We start from the raw sequence: 21,009 nt of genomic DNA, 5'->3' as shown, positions 1-21,009 counted from the left end.
GCTGAGGCACTCCGCTTGGGAAGTGGACCCCCAGCGAAGCACACAGCAGCCCGTCAGCGTGCAGCTGAGCAGCATGGCACATGGCACGTGCTGTGACACGGCTGGGCCAGGGAGCCACGGAGCCGCGCAGGTTCAGGTGCCGCTGGGTGGCCAATGAGCATCACCCACTTCAGTCTCCCGGGGAGCAGGTGGGTGGCATCAAGGCCCCTTTCCCAGGAGGCAGCAGTGGCCCTGAGAGGGAGGTGAGCACCTGGGTTTGTGCTCCTGGCACAGGCCCAGGAAGGTGCCCTGCAGCTGTGCCGTTCCCTCCTCTGAGGACCCCAGTGGCATGAGTCTGCGGCAGGTGCTGGGCCGGACACCAGGCGCTCTGGCTTCTCCCTCAGCCCAGGGGAGTCGGAGGCATGGACCCTGGCTGAGGGGAGCCAGTGCTGGACGTTCAGGCCCAGTGTAGACTGATCCAGCTTCCGAGGGTGGGAGTGAGAGGCCACCACTCTCTGCAGGAGCAGTAGGGACAACCCTCTTACGGTGCCTCACCCCCAATGCCAGGGGACACGTGTGCCCGCTGCAACAAGCCTCAGGGTGAGCATCCACAGCAGCAAAGGGCGTGTGCCCCGCACACAGCAGGCCACGCGGCTTCACTCAGCTCCTGTCGGTGCCGAGAAGCCAGCCTGCAGAGCACCAGTCCACCTGGGCCTGCGGCGGCACTCGCCCCAACAGGCGGGCAGAAGAGCCCCGGGCTTCCCAGCAGCTGCTGCGTGCTGCTCCTCCTCCTCTTCTTCCCCGCTTTCTTAGTGGTGCCTCACAGTTGAACATGACACGGGGTTTGTGTTGCACGTGTTCACATGTACACAATGTGACAATATAACCTGGGTATTGTCACTCCCCAGCAGTCCCCTCCCTCCCGCCTGCCACCCTGGTCCCTACCTCTATTGCTCTCCCTTGGATTTTCATGTGATTACTCCCAACCTTTTTTTCCTCTCTACCTTTCTCACAAGAGAGAATATCCAACTCCTGACCCTCTGGTTTTGGCTTATTTTGCTTAACATAGTGGTCTCCAATTCTCCCCATTTTCCTGCAAATGCCATGATTTCCTCCTTCTTCAAGGCTGGATACAACTCCATTGTGTGTGTCTCCAGCACCTTTCCTTATCCATCACCTGCTGATGGACACCTAGGCGGGCCCATGGTCTGTCTGGCTGCTGTGAGCTGTGCTGCTCAGACACAGGTGTGTGTGTCTCACGTGGTGCGAGGACTTGAATTCCTCAGGATAAACCCTGAGCAGTGGTACGGTTGGGTCACATGGGGGTTCCGTGCCCAGTCTCTTGGGGAACCTCGGTACTGATCTCCGTAGCGGTCGTACTGATTTGCAGTCCCACCAGCAGTGTGCAGGGTCCCTTCTCTCCGCATCCTCTCCAGCATTTGCCCTGTTTTGTGTTCTTGATGGCAGCCATGCTGACCAGTGTGAGAGGAAGTCTCGGTGTTGTTTTGATTGGCATTTCCCTGATGGCTAGCGATGTTGAACATTTGTTTTTCATGCTTGTTACCATTTGTGTTTCTTCTTTTAAGTGTCTGTTTAATTCATTTGCCCATTTATTAGGGGTGTTTTCCTGGTGCTGTTCTGAGTTCTTTATATATTCTGGATATCGATCTGCTGTCAGAGAGCAGCTGGCTCAGATTTCCTCCCATTCTGTCGGCTCCGTCTTCCCATTCCTGACCCTTCCTTTGCTGCAGAATCTTTTTAGTTCGATGCCTGCCATGGCATTTATTAACTCCTGGCACTCTTCCCCGAGCTGCAGGGGTCCTAAAAGCCGGAGTGCTGACCTGCCTTTTCCTCTAGGAATTGCATGCTGTCCCAGGATTTAAAGGGACACTTTCAGTTTTCCCCGTGTACTGTGTGGCTGGCTTTGGGACTTTCACCTAGAGCCGACATGATGTCGAGGAAGCTCCTTCTGTCCCTGTTCTTCCTCCTTCTGAGGGCACCTGTACCGGCAGCCTCCGCAGCAGGGGAGAAGGATCCAGGGAAGGATGTGGGTGTGGGTATGGGGGTGCTCCAAGGGCCATCACTAGGGTTCTGCAGCTCACTGGGTACTACCAGGCCGGGGTCAGCAGGTGTTTCCTGCCAAAGGCTTGACTGTCGATGGTTAGTCGTGGAGCCACGTGGCCTCAGCCAGGACCACTCAAGGTCGCTGTGGAAACAGCCACAGATGGCATGCAAACATGGGAAGCTAACCTGTGGACCGGCTCGCGGGCTGCAGTGTCCACCTCTGCCCCACACGGCTTCCGTCCTGCTCCTCAGACAGGACCCAGCCCCAGAGGCAGGAGGTGTTTACCTGCCCATCAGGGCTTGTCACAGCAAGCTGACTGCTGCTTTGCACAGTGTGGGACATTTGAGCAGAGCACCTGCCCAGCCATGCATGGACCTTGTCAGCAGTCCTTCCTGGGTGGCTCAACTGCAGCCTTGGTGGCCTGGCTGGCAGCAGGGTGGAGGTGGCCTTGGTGGTGTGGGATCGTCTCCAGGGCATGCTCCACAGGCCTCTGAGGCCACCCTCCCTGCTTCCGCCATCCAGACAGTCCCAGGGGCCTGGTTTCTAATTATCTTAATGGAGTTCTTGTCACATAACCTCTTTCTTCAAGCAGAACAGCACAGTGCCTCCTGCTTCTGCTGGGGACAGCCAAGCCGGGACGCCTTTCCACTGAAAACCCCAGGCGTGTGTGCAGACACCGTGTCACCCGCGCAGCACCCCCACAGCTGCTCTGTAGAGCTGGGGTGGGCTTCAGCTTTGGATCTGCTGAGCTACTGAATTCCTAATCCTGCCTCCACGACCAAGTCCTGTTAAAATCATCATTAAATGAAGTTCATGCCAGGAAAGTCCCTGGGCTCCCTAGGTGTCCTCAGGCCCAGCAACAACTGGATCCCGGCAGCAGCCCCCACTGTAGGGTGCTTCCCTGCCTCCCACGGGACTCCCACTCCTCAGCACCCCTCCCACCCAGACATCCGGCCGCCTCCGCTAGGCCCGACCCTCGCCTCCACGGGCTGGACTCTACCTGCTTGTCTCCCCAGGCTCTCAGGAGAGTGCCTGTGCTGTCTCTCTTCTCACACCAGGGCATCTGTCCTTCCTGGTCATCCGACTGCCAACTCAGATGGACACTTGCTCACTATTTCTCAACTCTCCTGGAGTCCAAGTCCAAGGGTCCCTGTGTCCCCAGCCGAAATGTTCTCCACCTGGTGCCCTGCACCTCCTGCAGGCCCGCAGCTGGAGACCACTGGACACCTGCCCACCCTGTACTTCCTGGCACCCACTGCCCCGTGGGCTTTTCCTCCTCAGGCTCTGTCGCCATGTCTGGTACCTCAGCCAGGCCACCAGGAGGCAGACCCGCCACTGGGCACCAGCAGCCCTCGCAGAGCCGTCAGGACCAAGTCGGACAGGCATGTCCAGGCCGTTTCCCACCAAGCCCCCTCCTCGGGAAGTTTCCTGGGCACATGGCAGAGGGCTAAGGGGTCATCACCAACTCACTGTGTGCAGCCTCTGGCTGCCCAGGGCCGGCCTCCCTCCAAGGCTCTCTCCGTTGTCTGGACCTTGGTGGGCAGGCAGGGCCATGCAGGTCCACCATGGCCAGTGAAGCAGGAGATTTCTCAACTCTGGGAGTTCTACTTAAATTTTTTGCTTCTAAAATAACTCTGCCATGTCCCCAAGTAAACTTGTACATAGGAAACACCTGTGTGTCCTGGTGGAGGCCCTGCTGCCTTGAGGAAGCAGAGGACCCGACTTCCTTCACAGGCCAGTGCTGACTCAGAGCTGTGGCTGCCAAGGCCACCCGAGGCACACTCTGGACAGTCAAAATCCTGCCGCCCTGTGCTTCTCCAGTCAGAGACAGGTATCTGAAGTCAGTGGCAGGCATTGACAGTGCCCGGAGTTCAGGGGCCGTGACTGTCACACTACAACCTGGAAGATGGGGAGTAGAATGGCCCATGGCCACTCAGTGAGAAGGCCCTGTCCACTCCAGAGCACCCAGATCCACAGACATCCGAGGGGCTTTACAAGGCCACACTTCAATCCACCCTGCGTAGAGCTGACCCCAACTCCAACGCACCAGTGACAGGGGAAGGGCTCAAGAACGCACACCGCCATCTGCACCCAAGCCGGGGCACTCGGCCTGTGTGCGCAGACTTCAAAGCCCTGTCTGGCCCTGGGGCTGGTTTGAATTAAGGTCCTTTTCTTCTCCGAGTCTCTGAGCCTGAGGAGAGAGTGTCGGCTGCTCCTGGATTTTATTAGTAGCAATTTTCTTATCTTTTCTTCATCCGAGGCTTGATGCCCTGAAAGCTCAACCTCGTAGGCCACGGGTCTGAACAACAAGGGGATGCCTTGGAGGCAGGCACTGTCCCGTGGGGCCGCCCAGCAGGGGCCGGCTGAAGAAGAAACGGGAAAACCAGCCTCTGACCCTTCCTCCCCGTCCAGTGCCCAGGGAACCATAAATTGTAAACTTCAAAGTGCTATTTTACATCTAAATCGATAAAAAAATGCTGAAACAATTTTCATTTTCAAAGAGGCCATTGAAGCTTCCAAGAGCTCTCTCCACCAGGTGCCATCACGCATATGCCTGGCGAGACACGGGGCAGACGTCAAGAGCACCTGGGGAGGAAGTGCATCTTCAGGGCGGGCCAGGTGTGGCCTGCACCCTTCCTTCCACCCCAGAGGCCTGCGCACAACTGAGAATCCCGCCAGGCGCTGCTGCTCCTGAGGCTTCTGAGAGGAAGAACCTGAGGCAGAGGGTCCCCAGGGCACTCGGCTGCTGGCAACGTGGCCCAGGTGGCACGCCCACGTGGCCCAGGTGGCACGCCCATGTGGCTCAGGCTGCACTCACACCTCCTAAGCGGCCTTGCAAAGAGCCCATTCTTAGCAGGGCGATGGCCAAGTGGCCCAGCATGGGACATGTGACACACAATTCACATGCTCAGCTCTCAGTGCAGATCTCAGGTGTCTCACCTGAGGTGGAGTAGGGTCAGCATTACACACTGCTGGCCAGGGGCAGGAAGGACACCAAGTGCACAGGTGGGCTGGAGGGAAGGCAGCGGATGGGCATTAGCGTGGGCTGCCACCGACCTCCTCTGTGTCACCCACAGGTGACCAGGGGACTCGCACCAGCAGACCCAACCACCTTTCCCATGGGAACTGGAGCCAGGATCTGCTTCAGGGTGAGCATGGGACTGACCCAGAGTACCCAGAGCACGGGGCAGTCTGCATAGAAACTCTGACGGAGGTGTGGCTGTGCAGTCTCACCCAGACATGCACACGCCTGCACATGTCCTCACATCCCCAGATACATGTCACATAGGCATGTGCACACAGCCATGGACCTGTGTGGGGTAGACACGTGCACACACACGCCATGCAGAAACACACAGGCATGTGGACACCACCTGCAGGCAGGCACACACAGAGAGCTGTACACACACCCGGCCAGGAATCCCGGGTAAGTCCTGCACACTGCCCTGTGTGCGCACAGCGGGGGAGTCGGTGAGATTATCTGGAAGCCACGCACCGACTGAAGGTCTGCCAGGCCCAGCCAGACCAGAACCAAGGGCCCAGAACCCACTGGGGCTGTGACTGCTCACTGGTAGCCCGCAGCACGGTGGGGGGGGGGCAGAAACTGCCCTTGCAGAAGAGCCACTTGACACTGGTGAGGACGCCATACTGCCCGGCCCTCCTCTCTTCTCCCAGGAGCTGCTTCAGTTTGTGACCTCGGGTGACAAAAGCCAACACCTGCCTGCCGCCAGGCTTGCCGACCAGAGGGCGGGCGCGGAGGTGGATGAGAGCAGGGTGTTGCCTCCTGACCTCTACGCGTGGAGGAAAAGCCTTCACTTCATCTCACAGCATGGCAAGGGGGAAGAGAACAGCCAACAGGGAGGTCTTCCCACTAGTGACCCTAGTACCCTCCCCTCTGCCGGCAAGCCCTCACCTCTGTCCCCTCCCTTTCTTACTATCAGGACTCAAATGTAGTCCTTTTATTTGGCACATGGGAAACTAGGAACAAGTAAGTGGACAGTCCCAGAGGTCACACTTGGGCACTTGAGCTGGTCCTGCAGGGTCCCACTCCTGCTCCCAAGCACTGGGTCTCTGTAACAGCTCTTCCATGCAGGCTGAGGGCTGCTGGGAAAACCCAGGGACTCACCTGAAGGCTGCCAGGTACTCTGTGTCTCCCATGGGGGGGTCGAGGCCACCCGTAAAAGCCATGTTGACATTAAAGCCCACGCCTGGCCCTGTGCCCACCTGTGGCCAGAAGGAAAGAAATCCATGTCACAGACCCTCCAGGAGAACACCTGCTGCAGGTGGCACTGGGCTGGGGCATGTCTTGGGGTCCCCACAGGGACAGCCTGTGTGTCCTGGGCCCTCAGGATGTCTCTGCATGTGCAGAGCTGGCCCTGACACGCTGAGTCAGTGGTGAAGCACTTTCCATGGAGCACTGTAGGCCTCGCGGGCCCTGAAGCTGCAGGAACGGGAGCTGTTGCTGGCCTCTAGGCCAGGGAGGGGCCTGTTGGCCCCACACAGGAACATTCCTGAGGCCCTGCTGCTCCGTTCCATGTGCAGCTCGTCAGGGTCTTTGGGTGGAGGACACCTGGGAAATGTCCCACCTCTTCTCAAGCAGGGACCTAGAGCTGGGGCGCCTTCTCCTGACTCTAGGACCTCTGTTCAGTGCCAAGGCCAGCTCTGTGACCCAGCCTGCCACGTAGCACTGAGGGGCAACAGGCCTGGGCGGGCTCCTGCGGGAGGGCACCCATAAGGACAGGGCCTGGAGGGCTGGCTGACCCAGGGCAGGGCCTTCCTGGAGGAGGAGCCCCGGCCTCGCTCCCACAGTCCTGAGGACTTCCGCTTGCCCAGTCGGGGTCTCCTGTATTTCAGAGAGAGAGGCCTGGCACACACGTGTGGAGCCAGCCTGGGGTCTGCCTGGAACGACCATCTGGGCTTCAGCCATGGGGACCCTGCTCTGCTGCATGGGCAGGTGGCTGGCCTCCACCTGGCTGCACAGCCCCACACCTGCAGAGCCTCCCGGAAACCCCACCCTGATGCTCACCTCATCAGGTGCCCCGCTGCCTGGGAAGAAGTTCCCGTCGTCATAGCGGTGCAGGGACACATAGAGGACGCTAGGGTCACTGTAGAAAGCCTGCTGGGTCCCATTCCCGTGGTGCACGTCCTGCGAGAATGGAGAACCAGCTCAGGGCAGGACAGGACTTGGAGCTTGGCCCTCACCGCCCAGCTCTTCCAGGCCGGCTGGCAGATGGCCCCAACTGGGGCCAAGGCTCCTTCCCAGGCAGGGGGTCCAGGACGCACAGCCCACTGGCAGAGGCCATCAGTTGGACTCCTGACGGGTGTGGAGCTTTCCTTTTCTGGTCTCTGAGGCAGCTGCCACAAGACAAAGCTCCCAAGGCCAAGAGCTGATGGAGATGAAGACCCGCCCTCCCCGCCCCACCCGCCCAGCTCTGCAGCAAGCAAGCTCCTCCAGGGGGCGTGCCACTCACCCAGTCCACAATGAGGATCTTGCTCACACTCAGCCTCTGCTGCAGCAGCCTGGCCGCCACGGCCACGGAGTTGAAGTAGCAGAAGCCCCTGCAGAAGGTGAGCGGACAGCACTCACTCTCACCTGTGCCCAGCCTGCGGCAGAGCCCTCTTGTCCTGCGATTCTGAGAGAGCGCTGGAGAAGGCCCCAGACCAGCGCCTGGGGACCTCACCTGAGCTGGGGTGGGCCGAGAGACGCCAACACCACGCAGACACAGACCAGTTTCCTGCTTGGAGGCTCCGCTGTACCTCGTGGTGGGAGGCCCCTCAGCGGCCTTGGCTCATCCTGGCCCCTGCATTTCACCTACACCCACAGAGCAGCTGCTCGGGCTCCCCTTCCACATCGCAGCGCCCATCACAGTGCTAGGCCCAGTGCGAGCGGTGAGCTGAAGGATCTTACTCAAGACCAAGAAGTAAGCGAAGGCAGCTCAAGCACAAGCCACCGTGTCTTGACCTCAGCTCTCAATCCCCACAGGACAGTCGCACGGCTGTCCTGGAGCCCCAGCGGGGAGCGAGCCCCTTGACTCAGCTGGGCTGCTGTGGCGTCTGGTAACCAAGAACCCCGCTGCCAGACTCGGTTCCCATCCCTGCTGTCTGGAACCCGACAGCTCAGGTTCACATCAGGGAAGTCACTTTGGAGAAGCGAGGCCGCAGAAGGCTGGGGCCTCGGGCAGGCCGGCTCTGCGCTTTGACAACCACAGGGTTTTCCAGGTAAGGCCAGAGCCACCAGCCAGGCCTCCCTCCCGGAGACCACCACCTCTTCTCTGCTTGAGAAAGAGAGCCCCTGCCAGAGCCAGGTCTGCCTGCCCCAGCCACGCTGCACCTCTGCTCCTCCCTGGCAAGCACTTCGGTCTGGCCTGCAGGCCAGCTGCTGCCCTTCCCAAGCCCAGCTCCAATGCCATATCTTCCTCCTTCCTCCAGCAGGACCGGGCACTGTCCTGCCTCCGTGCAGGGGTGGCCCTCCTCTGGGTGGGGACGGCCTCTGGTGTGAGGCTCTCAGAGTCCATGCTGACCTTGCGGCTGCGGCTCTCCTCAACACTGTGGCATCCACACTCAGACCCTTGTATGTGTGAGTGCTCAGGATCCCTGAGCCCTGGGCTGGCCTTGGACACAACTTTCAGCCTGGCCTCCCTGGCACTCAACAGTGGCATCTCAGCTTAAGGTCCTGCACGAGGCGGCCAGTGCACCCAGGTGAATGCCCTGAACAGTGGTGCCTCGTGGACTGGCCCCTGCAAGCCATGCTCCCAAAGCACATGGCCAATGGCCTCCAGAGACCTTGCTAGTCCTGCTTTCAAGGACCCTGCCCCTTTTCTTCTTTTATTTGACGCCTTTCCAGCATGCCCACCAGGGAGGCCAACAGGCTCCAATGTCCGCCTTCTTTAGCTGCCCTGTGGCTCTTGAGCTGCAAGGGCTACCGTAGCCATGGAAGGGAGACCAAGAGCACCCACCCACCCATGGCCCTGCCCGCCCACCCACCATGCCCACTCACATGGGTGTGCTCTCCTCGGCGTGGTGTCCTGGGGGGCGGACCACAGCAAAGCCGTTCTGCAGACGGTGTCAGACCGGGGGTGGGGGTGGGGTGGGAGGGAGACGGCAAGAAAAGAGTAAAAGCCGTTTCAGACCCTCCGGAAAACCTGATAAGCACTCTCAGCAGACGCAGAGAACCAGGGGCGCTCCCTGCCACCTGGTAGCCTGGCCTGGGCACAGCACTGGCTGGAGGCCTCCGAGGGAGTCTGGGCCATCTGCATAGAGGCCTGCTGCTTCTCGGGGCCTCTGGGGAAGCCAGGCACCCAGATCAAGTCCAGGGCTTGCCTTGACTTCCTGCTGTCGGGGCTGCGGGTCAGACTTGCAGCACCTCCGTTGGGGCGCCCTTGGTGCTCACTGGTGGAGACCTGGATGTGGCTGAAAGGGAAGGGGCCCTGCCGGCATGGGCTGCCCCCGTTGGCCCTGACAGGCACGACTGGGGAGTGGGCAACCCCAGAGAAGTGCTTCAGAGACCAGCACTGGCATGGCTGCATGCCTCTCCTCATGCCATCTGCAAACCCCTCCTAGCTGCTATAATAAAAGTGGCTCCAACGCGTGTCTCATCAGCAGCAGGGAGCCATGTGGTCAGCTCCATAATATTAAGGTCTCAAAAAGGGCCACCAACCAACAATTAATGACTGTGCTGGGGGGTGAGGAGCTGGCCAGCTCCGGAGACCAGGATCAGGACACGAGAAGAGTGGCAGCGAGGCTACAAGGCAGACCCTGAGGTAGACCCTGCCCTCAGACTCAATTCTGCAAAACCCATTTATGTTCCTGTGCTGTGCAGTGGCTCTCAACGCTGCCCATGGCCCCTGGGCACTATCTGCTTTCCCACTGCACGGACAGCTGGGGATGGTGCAGTGCACTGGAGGGCAGGCTGCTTGAGCCTGACCAAGCCAGCAGCAGCAGGGAGCAGCATCAGCCCCCAGGCGTTCGCTGCCGCATGCTGCAGGGAGGGGGAGGCCGTTCCTCCCAAGAGCATCCTCAATGAAGCAGTAAAACTTATACATGGATTCAATCTCCGCACTGTGCACATGGCTTGCAGAACCTGGTGCAAAACCAGAAAGGCGTACAGGGCCCCCTGGGGGCAGCATGCGCTGACTACTGGGGAAGGCCAAGTGCCACTGGTCTCGGGAGCTGAGCGAGCTCCTTGGCTCAGGGCACCCTCTTGCCTTGCAAGAAGGGCAGAAGCAGACTGCTGGAGCCCTGACTTGGGTAACCTAAGACAGGCTGTCCAGCACAGGGACACTGGGCGCCCTCCAAGGTGCAGCAGGCAGGGGCTGTCCGTGATAAGAACCCGAGCTTCTGAGTGAAAACAACTCGTTTTAAGACCTTGTCTGCACTGCAAGTGGGACAACTCTCCCCGCGCTCCAGGACTTCTTGGTGAGATGGGCCGTGAGGCCACGGTCTCAAAAAGGGAGCACTTCTGTGGCTACAGGAGATGGGGATTTCACGGGTAAAGGTCTGCAGCCAGTCCCAGGGTGCTGGGCTTGTCCCCAGCGCTGGAGGTGAGGCCCAGACGTGGTCTCCAGAGTTGTCGCCAGCTGCCTAGCGCAGGCTGTCGAGCACCTCTGCCTCTCCAGCTGCACACCCATGCCAGGCCATGATGCTCCCGTGCTTCAAGGTGTGGCCACAGACGGACACAAGACAGGAGTGCTTGATGCCACCGTCCACTATGCCAGATGCTACTGGTGCTTTAACACAGTACTTTAAAAGTTCCTCAGTTTTAATCTGTAATGTGGCCGACAGGGCACGACAGGGAAATGAGCTCCTTAGGTCCTCAGCGCTTGGTGGAGCATAGAGGTTCCCAAGACTGAGCTCTGAGAGTCTCTGACCTGCACATCTTCCCCAGTTGGGAAGGGTCCACCCTTTCTCTGGACCCGCCTTCTGCAGCCCAGCTCTGCCAGGGCCCCCACTAACCTTCAGCTCTCCAGTGGCCACCTTAAAGACCAGCTCCACCACACAGCCCACGGCCAGACGAGCTGCCCCTGATGAGTGCACCTCATTCCATATGGTGTCACTATCCACCTGTGGAAACATGGTTACTGTCACCACCCCTGAGGCACTGTGCAGCCTCACATCTGCCCTTCATCAGAACAGACACAAGACACACCTGGGCTGGTTTCCTTCTCAGACATGCCGAGACACACTAAGTAGAAAGCGGAGAGTGACGGCCCCAGAGTCCCACTGTGTGCCTGCCCTCTCTGAGGCGCTCTTCTCTCTACTACCCCCAGGCTCTGAGCTCAAGGATGTCAGGTTGTTGGGTCCCTGCCCTGAGCCCACCCCTGCCGCTATGACTACAGCTAAGAGGGCATACTACAATTAGCAAAATGAGGTTAAGAGGAATTAAGAGTCAGGTCTCCTCAAGTTAGGGCTTTCCACACTGCATTTAACTGAAAGCTTTGACTAGTGGACTGGGGTGGCCCAGGAGGAGTGACCATGAACCCCAACCCCAGGGGACAGCTCATCAGCCCTGCTAGTTGCTTCTACTCCGACCAGCGAACAGTATGCACGGACTTACTTTGTTACCCTAGATGGTTATTTCTAAGGCCCACTTGACGTGAGAGCCAGAAATCAAGACAGTGCTAGGTTTGCAGAGAAGTCTCTGTGGGCACCTGGCTGGGCCTGGGCCCCAAAGCAGCCATATCCAGGTGTGTCCCTTGTGCACAGGGGGTTGCTGAGCGGCCACCAGGGCCTGGGCCTTCACAAGCTCATATAACGTCACTCAAGGAGCACTTCTCAAATTGACTCCTGACTACTCATTTTGGAACCCCAGAGCTGGCAGGAAACCTGTGCTTGTGCCGTCCTCATCCCCAGCCCAGGCCTGTGAGGCTTCTGTCCACTGCAAGGGCAAGAGGCTGCCTGATAGACACTGGTCCCGCCATGGGGAGGGAGGGATCTTCCACCAGGAGATCATGACGCTTCATCATCAAAGCAAGTCTGAAACGCCTTCACAGGACTGAAGACATTCTTGAGTGTGTTTGGCCAGGACTGTCCTTTTCAAAGATGGAACCTCTAGGTTCTGAGTTTCCAAATGTCAAAAGAGCACCTCCACCTTGCAGCCCCGTCCTGAAGACCGGCTGCTGTCTGCACGGGGTGCCAGCCCAGTTCGGTTCTGGAGGCTTCAGTGCAGCCGTCTCATTGGACCCAGGCAACAGCTGGGAGAGATGCCCCCAACTGCCCTGGGACCCCAGGGACAGCATTGTCCTGGGAAGGCCAGGCCTATAGGCTGCCAAAGGAGCCAGATTATTCCCCTCCTAGATGCAAAGAGCCTGGCTTTAGGGCCAAGCCAAGGCAGGGGGATGACGGGCAGCGGCTCTGCTGTGTGCTGTGGCTGCCCCTGTCCCCAGAGAACCTGCTGGGACCCTCCTGTGGCTTCATCCTGCCATGGCTGTCCGCCTGCTCAGGGCTGGTCACCAGGATGCCATCCCTGCCGCAGGCACTGCAGGAAGGGCCAGCTGCACACCCTTCCCAGCAGAGGTGGGAAAACAGGAGAAGGGAGCCATGAGATGGGTCCTCGTAGTCTGAGATGTGACCAGATGAGCAGGGGTGGCCAGCTGGGGTGAGCTCACAGGTGGCAGGGGATACCCCGAGTCTGTGCCACACTCGGGGGCAGGGGCTGATCCTGGTGAGGCTCACAGAGAAACTCAAGGACACCACCTCCTCACTAATCTTTAACCATGAGGTGACTAAAGCAGTTGACAGCCTTCGTCTAAAGAGGTCGAGACAGGACAGAGCTGGGCTCCGGAGGCCCACTGCACAGCTCAGTGCTCCCTGCGGCTGCTCTCAGGAAGCGTGCCTCCTCTTGTTGCTGTGTCCCCACCCTGGCAGAAGGGCCGACCCCTCCCCCACTGGCTCTGGGGTCTGCTTTGCTTCTCCTGACACCCAGGGGCCTGGCTGTGGCTCTGGAAAAGGACACTGAGGCATGGAGAGCTGTGGCTGCAGCTTGACCCAGTGAGTCCACCCAAGCCCTCCAGTCTGCCTTCCTGCTGCATGGTGGACGGCAGAGAAGACCTAAAGATACCCACGGGCCGTGCTTTCCGCTGCCCGTGGACAGGCTCCACCTGCAGCTGCTGCACCCACATGTGAGGTGCGGCTCTGGTCCCACGCCGCACCCAGTCAGGTCTAGCACCAGGGCGGCCTGAGTGGGCATTTAGCTTTCATTTGCAAACCATAAGTCCTGCCTCGGTTAGGCCTGCTGGCTGCGGGGCAGTGCAGCTCCAAATCTTTTCAAGTCTGGCCAAAAACCCAGCTGAGTTAAGAGACTGAAGCCTATTTACAACTAAAAGCCCTCAGGGCTCGGCTGGGATGACGCCTGTCACCCTTCCTGACAGGGTAGTTTTCAAAGCAGCAACTTTGGCAGACTCAGGAGAACGCAGTTTTGTTGCATTTCTACAACAGAATGCAGACCTGGACTGTCCCCCTGCCGTCTGTGGTCACGCTGCCAACTCAGCAGGAAGAGCTTCTGCTGCCCACCTGCTCCTGCTGCCTGGCCTCTGTGACCCTTCGCAATGTTCCTCAATGCCATGGGTCACAGGTCACAGATGGGACAGGAGGCTCGGCCTTGCTCCAGGTGTTGCCCCAGCCCTGCCACCAACAAGCCAGAACTGGGGACCTCGTTCAGCAAGGACTGGAGGCCAGTCCACTCGAGCAGAGAGAAGTCTCTGTCACTGGGTGCCTCTGCCTCTTCTCCGGCGGGTCCAGTGGAGACATCTGCCCATAGGAAGAGGCCAGCACAGTGCAGCCAGCTGCCTCCCAAATGCCACGTGCCTATGGGGCCACTGCTCAGGGGCTCTGGGCAGAATGAGCATGCTCCGCCCCTGGGCTTCTCTACCACCTGAGTGGACACACAGATCCTCTGTGATCTCAGAGCTGGCCGTGGTGGATGCAGAGGACAAGACACAGCCTGCTTGCGGGTTCCAGTTCTCAGAGCCAGCACCCAGCAGGGCCCAGGCCGTGTGCGCTGGACGTCCATCCCCAGGGAAAGGCGCCCTACCTCTGCGATCTCACAGCAGGGCCTGGGAAGCCGTATCTGGGCACCTGGCCCAGAGGCCCTGCTTATGGAAAACACCTGGCAGCAATTTCCACTCAGAGCAAAGCAAGGCAGTGATTTCTGTGACCGCTAGGACTCTAAGAACAAACAGGACATTACTCACACATTAAAGAAGTACTTACCCCAACACCACCACAGGGGAGCCTGACAAACACGGAGGTCAGCGAGCCTGCGGGGAGAGGGAAAGGGTCAGGAGGCCAACAGCACGTCGGCTCTGGAGCGGCGTGCCTCTTAAACAGGGCAGAGGCAGGCCCGGATGGCGCTGGCCCCAGGGGCAATGCTCCCCCGCTGAGCAGAGCCTGTCCAGAGGGAGCAGAGCTGCTGTGCTGCCAGCAGCCCTCCTCTCAGGGCCGGTGGGCGGGAGCCCTGGGTTCACTGCCTCTACAGCAAGCGCCACATCCCAGGCGCCAATGCTGGGTCCCGGGCAAGCCCCCTCTCAGCTCCCAACACAGCGCTGTGTTCCAGGCTCACAGGCCCCTGCCCCACCCCTCAGGAGCTTAGATCAGACACCTGCTGGGAAACCTCCCCCTCACACAGAACCCCAGGGCCCGCAGCACTCACAACTGCCGGCCCCCATCAGGAAGGTACTCTAGAAGGGGATGGTGTCTTTTCCCTCTGTGATCTCAGAGCTGGCTGAGTGCAGATCAGCCTAAAGCTGCCTGTCACAATGGCAGAGACTGCCCCAGGAGGGACAGAGCCCAGGTTCCAAAGTGGCCCTCGTCCTTTAGGAACTGGGCAGGGAGGGCTCTGCCTGCTGGCCTGCCACCCCAGCTGCTGCCTGGTCCCCTCTGCTCCGTGTTCTCCATGCCCCAATCCTCCCTGGCCAGGTCTGCACGGTCGCTCCTTATAAGCCCAGAGAGCCTGAGGTCCAGACTTGCTCCAGCAAGCAGGTCCCTTGGCCCAGAGTATAGCCCCATTCCCAACTCCCGCCCCGCCTGACCCTGAGCACCAGCTCAGGGCAGCAGGGGCACATCACAGGGCTCAGAGGCCCAGGTCCCCCAGGAAAGGTCCATATGGGGCTCACGTGTGGGAGACACTGCCCAGCAGAGGGCAGGGGCTGGCTCAGACCCTGCTGTGATCCCACAGAGGCAGAGAGCCCTTTTGTGGGAGTGCCCAGCATGTTGTAGAGGGGCACAGCTGTGTCGACAGGTGCTGGCCTGTGCCACTGGCTCCCGCTCCTGCCCGGGCCACATGGGTACTGAGCCACCAGGCCAGTAGCATGTACCAGGCTGGCTCCAGGCTCTCCCTGCTGCTCTCCGCCCTCAATCTCATGCCCACTCAGGCAACGGCCTGTGGCCTCCCCTTCCTGCCATCTAAAAAGAAGGGGATCTGGACTGTTTGGCGTCCTACCTGGGCCAGCTTCTCAGCCCCTCCCTGTCTTCCTGCCTTGGCTGGCTGCATGCCCACTGCCTGGATCTGGAGCTCCCAGGCTGGGCAGTCATAGGGGACACCACACGTGCTCGGGGAGTCACATGGCCACCCCTGCCCCGTGGCAGCACCCGAGGCAGGCACCACAGAGCATGGCAGCAGCAGGCGGATCTGTGGATCCTACAGAGGCCCACAGCCCGCTCCCCTGCTGACGGGGGCCTGGTGCTCCCCTCCTCTGGTCCCCTGGCTCTTCTTGAGCGTCAGGTGCTCCACGTCCCGTGGTGGCCATTGCAGCGTGTTTGGTGATCCTTCTGCTGGCCAAGCGTGCAGTGTGGCCTGTCACCTTGTGCAGGAGTTAGGCACTGAGCGCGACAGGGCCAGTGCCCCACCTTCTCCCCACCCAGGCCATTGTCCTGATCAGAGCTCCCCTGCCAGTCCAGGTGCTCCAGACTGGGAGTTGGCAGGCGTCCCCCCTCTGCCTGGCACTGCCCTGTGGCTCTCTGCCTCTCTGTAGGATCCACAGATTGTAAGCCGTGTGCAAAAGGCCCCGTCTTCCTCACTGCCACGGTGCCGTGCCCTCTGTGGGCCCTCGCTGGCCTGGAAGCCCAGGATTCGTCTTATGGTGGCATGAGTTGGCATTGCCTCAAGGGACACCTAGCCCAGGGGTGGCTGCATAGTGCTCACCAAGGTCCCCCCCAGAGGACAGTAGTCATGGCAGGAAGCCCCAGTCCTTCCCTTGGAAGCGCCAGCCAGTCTGCTGCAAGTGGACAGATGATAGTCCTTGATGCCCCAGGCGGCCTTCAGGCCAGAGGCTCACATCCAGCCCAGGTGCCTGGCTCCAAGCTGCAGGAAGCTAGAGCTGACTGTAGGCTTGGGCACCGGAACAGGCCCTTGGTGGTGGACGCTCCAAGGCCCTGGACTGTCCTGGGTCAGCTCCCTGTAGAGCATGCCCTGCCCACCACCCACCCAGGGCGGCCCTGTGTCCTGGGCTGTGACAGCCCCTTTCGGCCTTCCTTGTGAAGTCTGCCCAGGGGACACCTTCCCTTCCACAGCCCTGCTGTTGCTAGGCCGTGATGGGACTGAGGAAGGCCCCGGCCCCTGGCCCCAGGGCCATTTCCTGCTCTCTCTAGGAGCGTCCTCTTGATGCCAGCCACTGCGCCTCTCCACGCCCTGACACACACACTGCATGGCTTCTCTCCAGTTCTGAGGGCCTGACTTGGCCTGGCTTGAAACTGGCTGGAGGACCTAGGCCACCCACCTTCCCCTGACTTGGAGGCCATCCTCTGCCCCAAGCTCACAACTCTGGAGACTGGCATGCCAAGGACCCTTTGTAGTGGGTCAGGCCACAGTGGGCTCTCTAAAGATGGACAGCCAAGGTGCACAGTGGACTGGGCAGGATCTGCCACTCTAAAGGGGTGCAGCAGTGAAGCTGCCCCACCATCAGGGGGGACCACCCAGCTGATGTGTCCCCACCTTGAGGCCGTCAGCGACTCCCGAAGCCTGTTGGGGCGGCACGGGTGACTTGAGGCACAAGTCCCCTCACACTGGACTCGCAGGCAGCCTCTGCAGCACACTGACAGCCACATGGCATGGGGCTGGGGGGAATCGCCAGGGCTGGCTCTCTGGCCTGCTGTCCTGCTGCTCAGCTCCCAGACTCCTGCCCCTGCCCCCGATGCCCGCAAGTCCCTCTCTGGTTCCTGCACGTGCTCTGCTCACAGGGCCCCTCTTGGCCTTGGCTCTGTTGCTAGGCCAGGAGCCGCCCGTCCCCAGGAGCCTTTGATCTGAACTTGGATCCAGCTGCTTGGGCACACCTGTCCAGAGCAATGTCACACTCTCTGCCCCACCCTCTCCTGAGACCAGGACGAAGGCCTGGACACCTGACCATCCCTCAAGCACTGAGCACACAGGGCTATCCTTTGAGGGCCCTCCTTGCTGGAAAGTCTGCATCATGAAACTCAGGTGACTGGAAGCCAGTGCAGTGTCCCCATCAGCCCACTCCTACCCTGCTTCTGGCCAATGGTCTCCATAAGGGAGGGGCCGGGGGCAGGTGGGTGCCCAGATGGGGAGCCCTGCCATGTTCTTTCTGCAGCAGCAGCAGCTGCCCAGGACCACGGAGCTGGGGTCCTGGCACAGGGAACAGAGGCCTGCACCTGCCCAGCCCCTGACCTACATCCCTCTCTGCTCCCTCTTATGCAGTCCTAGGTCTCTGTGGTCACCTCCCTGAGCTGCTGGGGTCTACAGAGTAAGCAGGGTTGCACTGGCTCAGGAGTCTATGCTGTTGACTGCTAAGGCAGGCAGGACCACGCCCCTGTCCCACTGGAGGTCTGCTCTGGGTCCCACCTCCAAGGTCCTGCCACTGCCAACCCCTCTCCTGTTTCCCCAGAGTGTATGGCTGTACCTGGAGACTTGGGGGCCGAAAGCAGCATGCCTGGTCCCCTGAGGCTGGGGTCTAGGGTGTCCCCACAGGACCCTGGCTCCATACTCCCACAGGCAAGGGCCTCCCTGCAGCTCTGCTACAAAAGATGCCCTTGGGGAGCAGGTGAGGGGTGACTGGACACATGAGATGAATGGGTCAGTCAACTAAGGAGCAGGAGAGGGGGCGGGTCATGACGGGGAGGGGGAGTGCCCCGGTTCGGCCTGCGCAGCACGGGCCTGGTACAGAGCAGGCCTCTGATGCCCTCCACTAGACACGCAGGAAGCAGGCCCAGCACAGCCGGCCTGCTGCCCCTGTGACCCCATGGCTGGTGCCCAGAGCAGGGCTGGGGCAGCTCTTCTCCGAGGGCAAAGGCTGGGATGCTGGGGAAGAAGCCAACGGCCAGTGGTTGCACTGGTTCCAGGTGGTCAGAGACGAGGGAAGAAATGACCCAGAAAAGAAGGGGCCTTGAGGACCCTAGCCTGGGCCTGTGGCCAGGTGGCCTGCAGAGGTCTGCGCCCAGGGAGCCTGTGGCCAGGTGGCCTGCAGAGGTCTGCCCCCAGGGAGCCCGTGGGCCCCGACTCTAGGTCTGTGCCCAGGGAGCCCGTGGACCCTGTCCTCAGGTCTGCGATCTGTATCTGGGCAGCCTGCAGGGCCAGGTGCCGTCTATTCAAGGAGCTTAGCCAGGGGGCCAAGGTTTCCCTGCACCCACTCAGGAGGGGCTGCCTGCTCAGGGCCAGCAAACAAGAGCCTCCTGCCCAGCAGCCAAGGCCCAGCTGCCAGGCTTCCAAGTGGTGAGCCAAACAGGACGAGGGCTGGGGAGCGTGCGGGAGCCTCAGAGCTCCTGAGTGGCCTCTGGCATGCAGACCCTTCTGCACCGGCCGCCCCTGACCCGCCTCCTGCCCACACACAAGAGGAGCCAGCGGAGCAGCAGGACTGAGCCGAGGACCGAAGGCACGATTCTCCTGCAGGCCCCTTGCCTTGTGGCCGGGCACAGGCACTGCAGGGAAGCACCCATGCAGTTGGTGACTCCCAGGGCCACCCTGGCTGCAGGAGCCAAGGGCTGGAGACACCCCACGGGGTGAGGTCAACCTGGTAGGGAGGTAAGGAAGGTCTGGAAATACCTAGAAGTTTCTTACTGTCCAGCTTCTGCCTGTTGAGAGGGTTTGTACCGTACAGGAGGGCATGGGCCTCGGAGTGCACCGTCTGCAGCTCCTCCAGAGTGGCCTTCCGGCCGCGGACGCACTGTAGAGACAAGGTGAGAGGTGGCTCACATCTGTGCAGGTGCTGCTTCAGCTCGGCAGCACTGTCGCCCCAAGGGAAGCTTAGCTGGCCACAGAGTGAGCACAGGACCACTGGGTAGTCACAAAACAAAAAAGAGCGAGTATCAACCAACACTACCCCAAACACTGTAGAGGGCTTACACTTGAATTAGGGCTTTGGAAACACTGAACAAGATAACTCCAGCCTTCAACAGGTCACCCTTTGTCGTCACACTGTGCTGACCCCTGCTAGGGCCTGGTCTTCAAGCAGGACTCAACGCCAAAGAGCATGTGAGTTGCCTGGTGGAATCCCATTCAAGGGGAACTGGAGTCCCCACTCCCCTGGGCATCGCGGGGCACACAGGCTGGCATCCCAGAGGGTCTGCACCTGCCTCGGGTGGTGATCTGAGAGCCCTGCACCTTGGTTTAGGACCCCTCCAGTGCAGACGCAGGGCTGTGTTCAGATTCCGCCCAGGGGATGAGCAGGGCACTGCCCCCTGGTCGGGCTTGGCACTCAGCCTTGAGAAGGGCGGGGCTGCCGACCCTAGAGGAAGCCAGCTCTCCGGTGGAAATGCGTCTGGAGGGCCAGGCCACACAGGGACACACTTGGGCTGTGGTGGTGCCACCTCTGCTTTCTCGGGGTGGGAGCAGGGTCTGGACCACGGGCCTGGCCAGCACTGGGCCTTCCACAGGCCTTGGTGCCCAAGCTGAGGGAGCCCCGGCAGGGCTGCCCCGGGCCACCAGGAGTGCCTGCACTCGGGCCTTCCCCGCAGTGGGGGCTCGTCCGTGCGGGTGCGGAAGGAAGAGGACGAGCGGGCAGAGCTCAACACTGCTCTCGAGAGGTACAACCAGAGCCAGCTGTCCCACCTGGAGGTCTGCTCTGGGGACCCCCTTCTCATGGTGGACAGTCACTCCAGGGTCGGGGAAGAGGAGAGGCAGTGCCTCCCAGTGATGGGAACGAGTCCCTGACCACCACAGTCCAGCCGTTCCAGGCACAGTGGAGGACGTGCCCTGCAGGGGGTCCCCTGAGGGTGGCTGCCGTTTGCTAGCCACTTCTCCCACCTTGTGGTAATTTGGGGACACAGGCATGGCCAGCGCCACATTCTGTCTGGACAGATGATGTCTGGGGGCCATGTTTTGAGAGGCTCATGGGGTACAAGAGTCCTGGTCTTGTTGTCAAGAGGAGGCAGGCCGTGGCCACATGCTGTGAGGCAAGGAGGGCAAGGCCACAGGTCTCCCCACAGTGAATAAGATCTGAATTGCAGCAAGAGGGACTTTCAGTTAGACTAAGGGAGTGGCTTTTAAACTACAGTGAAGAGGAAGAGGAAGAGCACCTGCCCTCCAACTCTCTGGCAGAGGAGGAAGACACCAAACCCAGCAAACAGGGGCTCTGGGAGATCAGGACCACGAACTGTGCAGGAGAGCTTCCCAGCACTGAGGGGCTGAGCTGCCCCTTAACTGGGAAGCGCGTCCCTGTTGGCTCCCGGGCAACCAGGAAGCTCCCCGTGGCAGCAAGACCAGAGGTCTCAGGCTGGACCGCAGCGGCAGCAGCTGGTGCTGGTCTGTGCTCTGCCCTCCTTCCAGCCTTCCTGCCAGCTGGGCCTACATGGCTCTCAGGGCAGCTGCCAGGCAGCAGCCCTCCGTGGCCCAGCCAGCACCGGGAAGGCCCAGAGGCCCAGCATGGCTTTCGCATCTCGGGAACTCGTGGGAGGACCTAACTGTCCATGCAGCACCGCTGCTGGGTGTGGGGAGGAGGCTGGCCTCCTGGAGGCTCACCCTGCTTCCCTCTCCACTTGGGCCCACAAGCCGCCCCTCCACACACTTGCACTCCACTTAC

At 60.6% G+C, this 21,009-nt stretch overlaps 1 protein-coding gene across 5 annotated transcripts in view; it reads right to left on the bottom strand.

Annotated features, from left to right (window-relative positions):
• Window positions 1-21,009, bottom strand: part of Hdac4 (histone deacetylase 4) — a 257,766-nt gene that overhangs the window by 14,329 nt on the left and 222,428 nt on the right. For 3 of the 5 annotated variants that reach the window (XM_027951670.2, XM_071619494.1, XM_071619495.1), the window contains exons 16-22: window positions 19,035-19,155; window positions 14,252-14,298; window positions 10,997-11,104; window positions 9,042-9,097; window positions 7,516-7,603; window positions 7,071-7,190; window positions 6,171-6,268 (exon numbers count right to left, since the gene is read on the bottom strand). In XM_027951670.2, coding sequence (XP_027807471.2) covers window positions 6,171-6,268; window positions 7,071-7,190; window positions 7,516-7,603; window positions 9,042-9,097; window positions 10,997-11,104; window positions 14,252-14,298; window positions 19,035-19,155 — 638 coding nt within the window. The remainder of the gene's footprint in view (window positions 1-6,170; window positions 6,269-7,070; window positions 7,191-7,515; window positions 7,604-9,041; window positions 9,098-10,996; window positions 11,105-14,251; window positions 14,299-19,034; window positions 19,156-21,009) is intronic. The other 2 variants (XM_071619496.1, XM_071619497.1) reach the window with 1 other exon arrangement.

The sequence above is a fragment of the Marmota flaviventris genome, chromosome 11 (genome assembly GCF_047511675.1).
Source record: "Marmota flaviventris isolate mMarFla1 chromosome 11, mMarFla1.hap1, whole genome shotgun sequence".
NCBI lineage: Eukaryota > Metazoa > Chordata > Mammalia > Rodentia > Sciuridae > Marmota > Marmota flaviventris.
The sequence above is the reverse complement of the archived record's forward strand: the minus strand, read 5'-3'. Positions and strand labels throughout refer to the sequence as shown.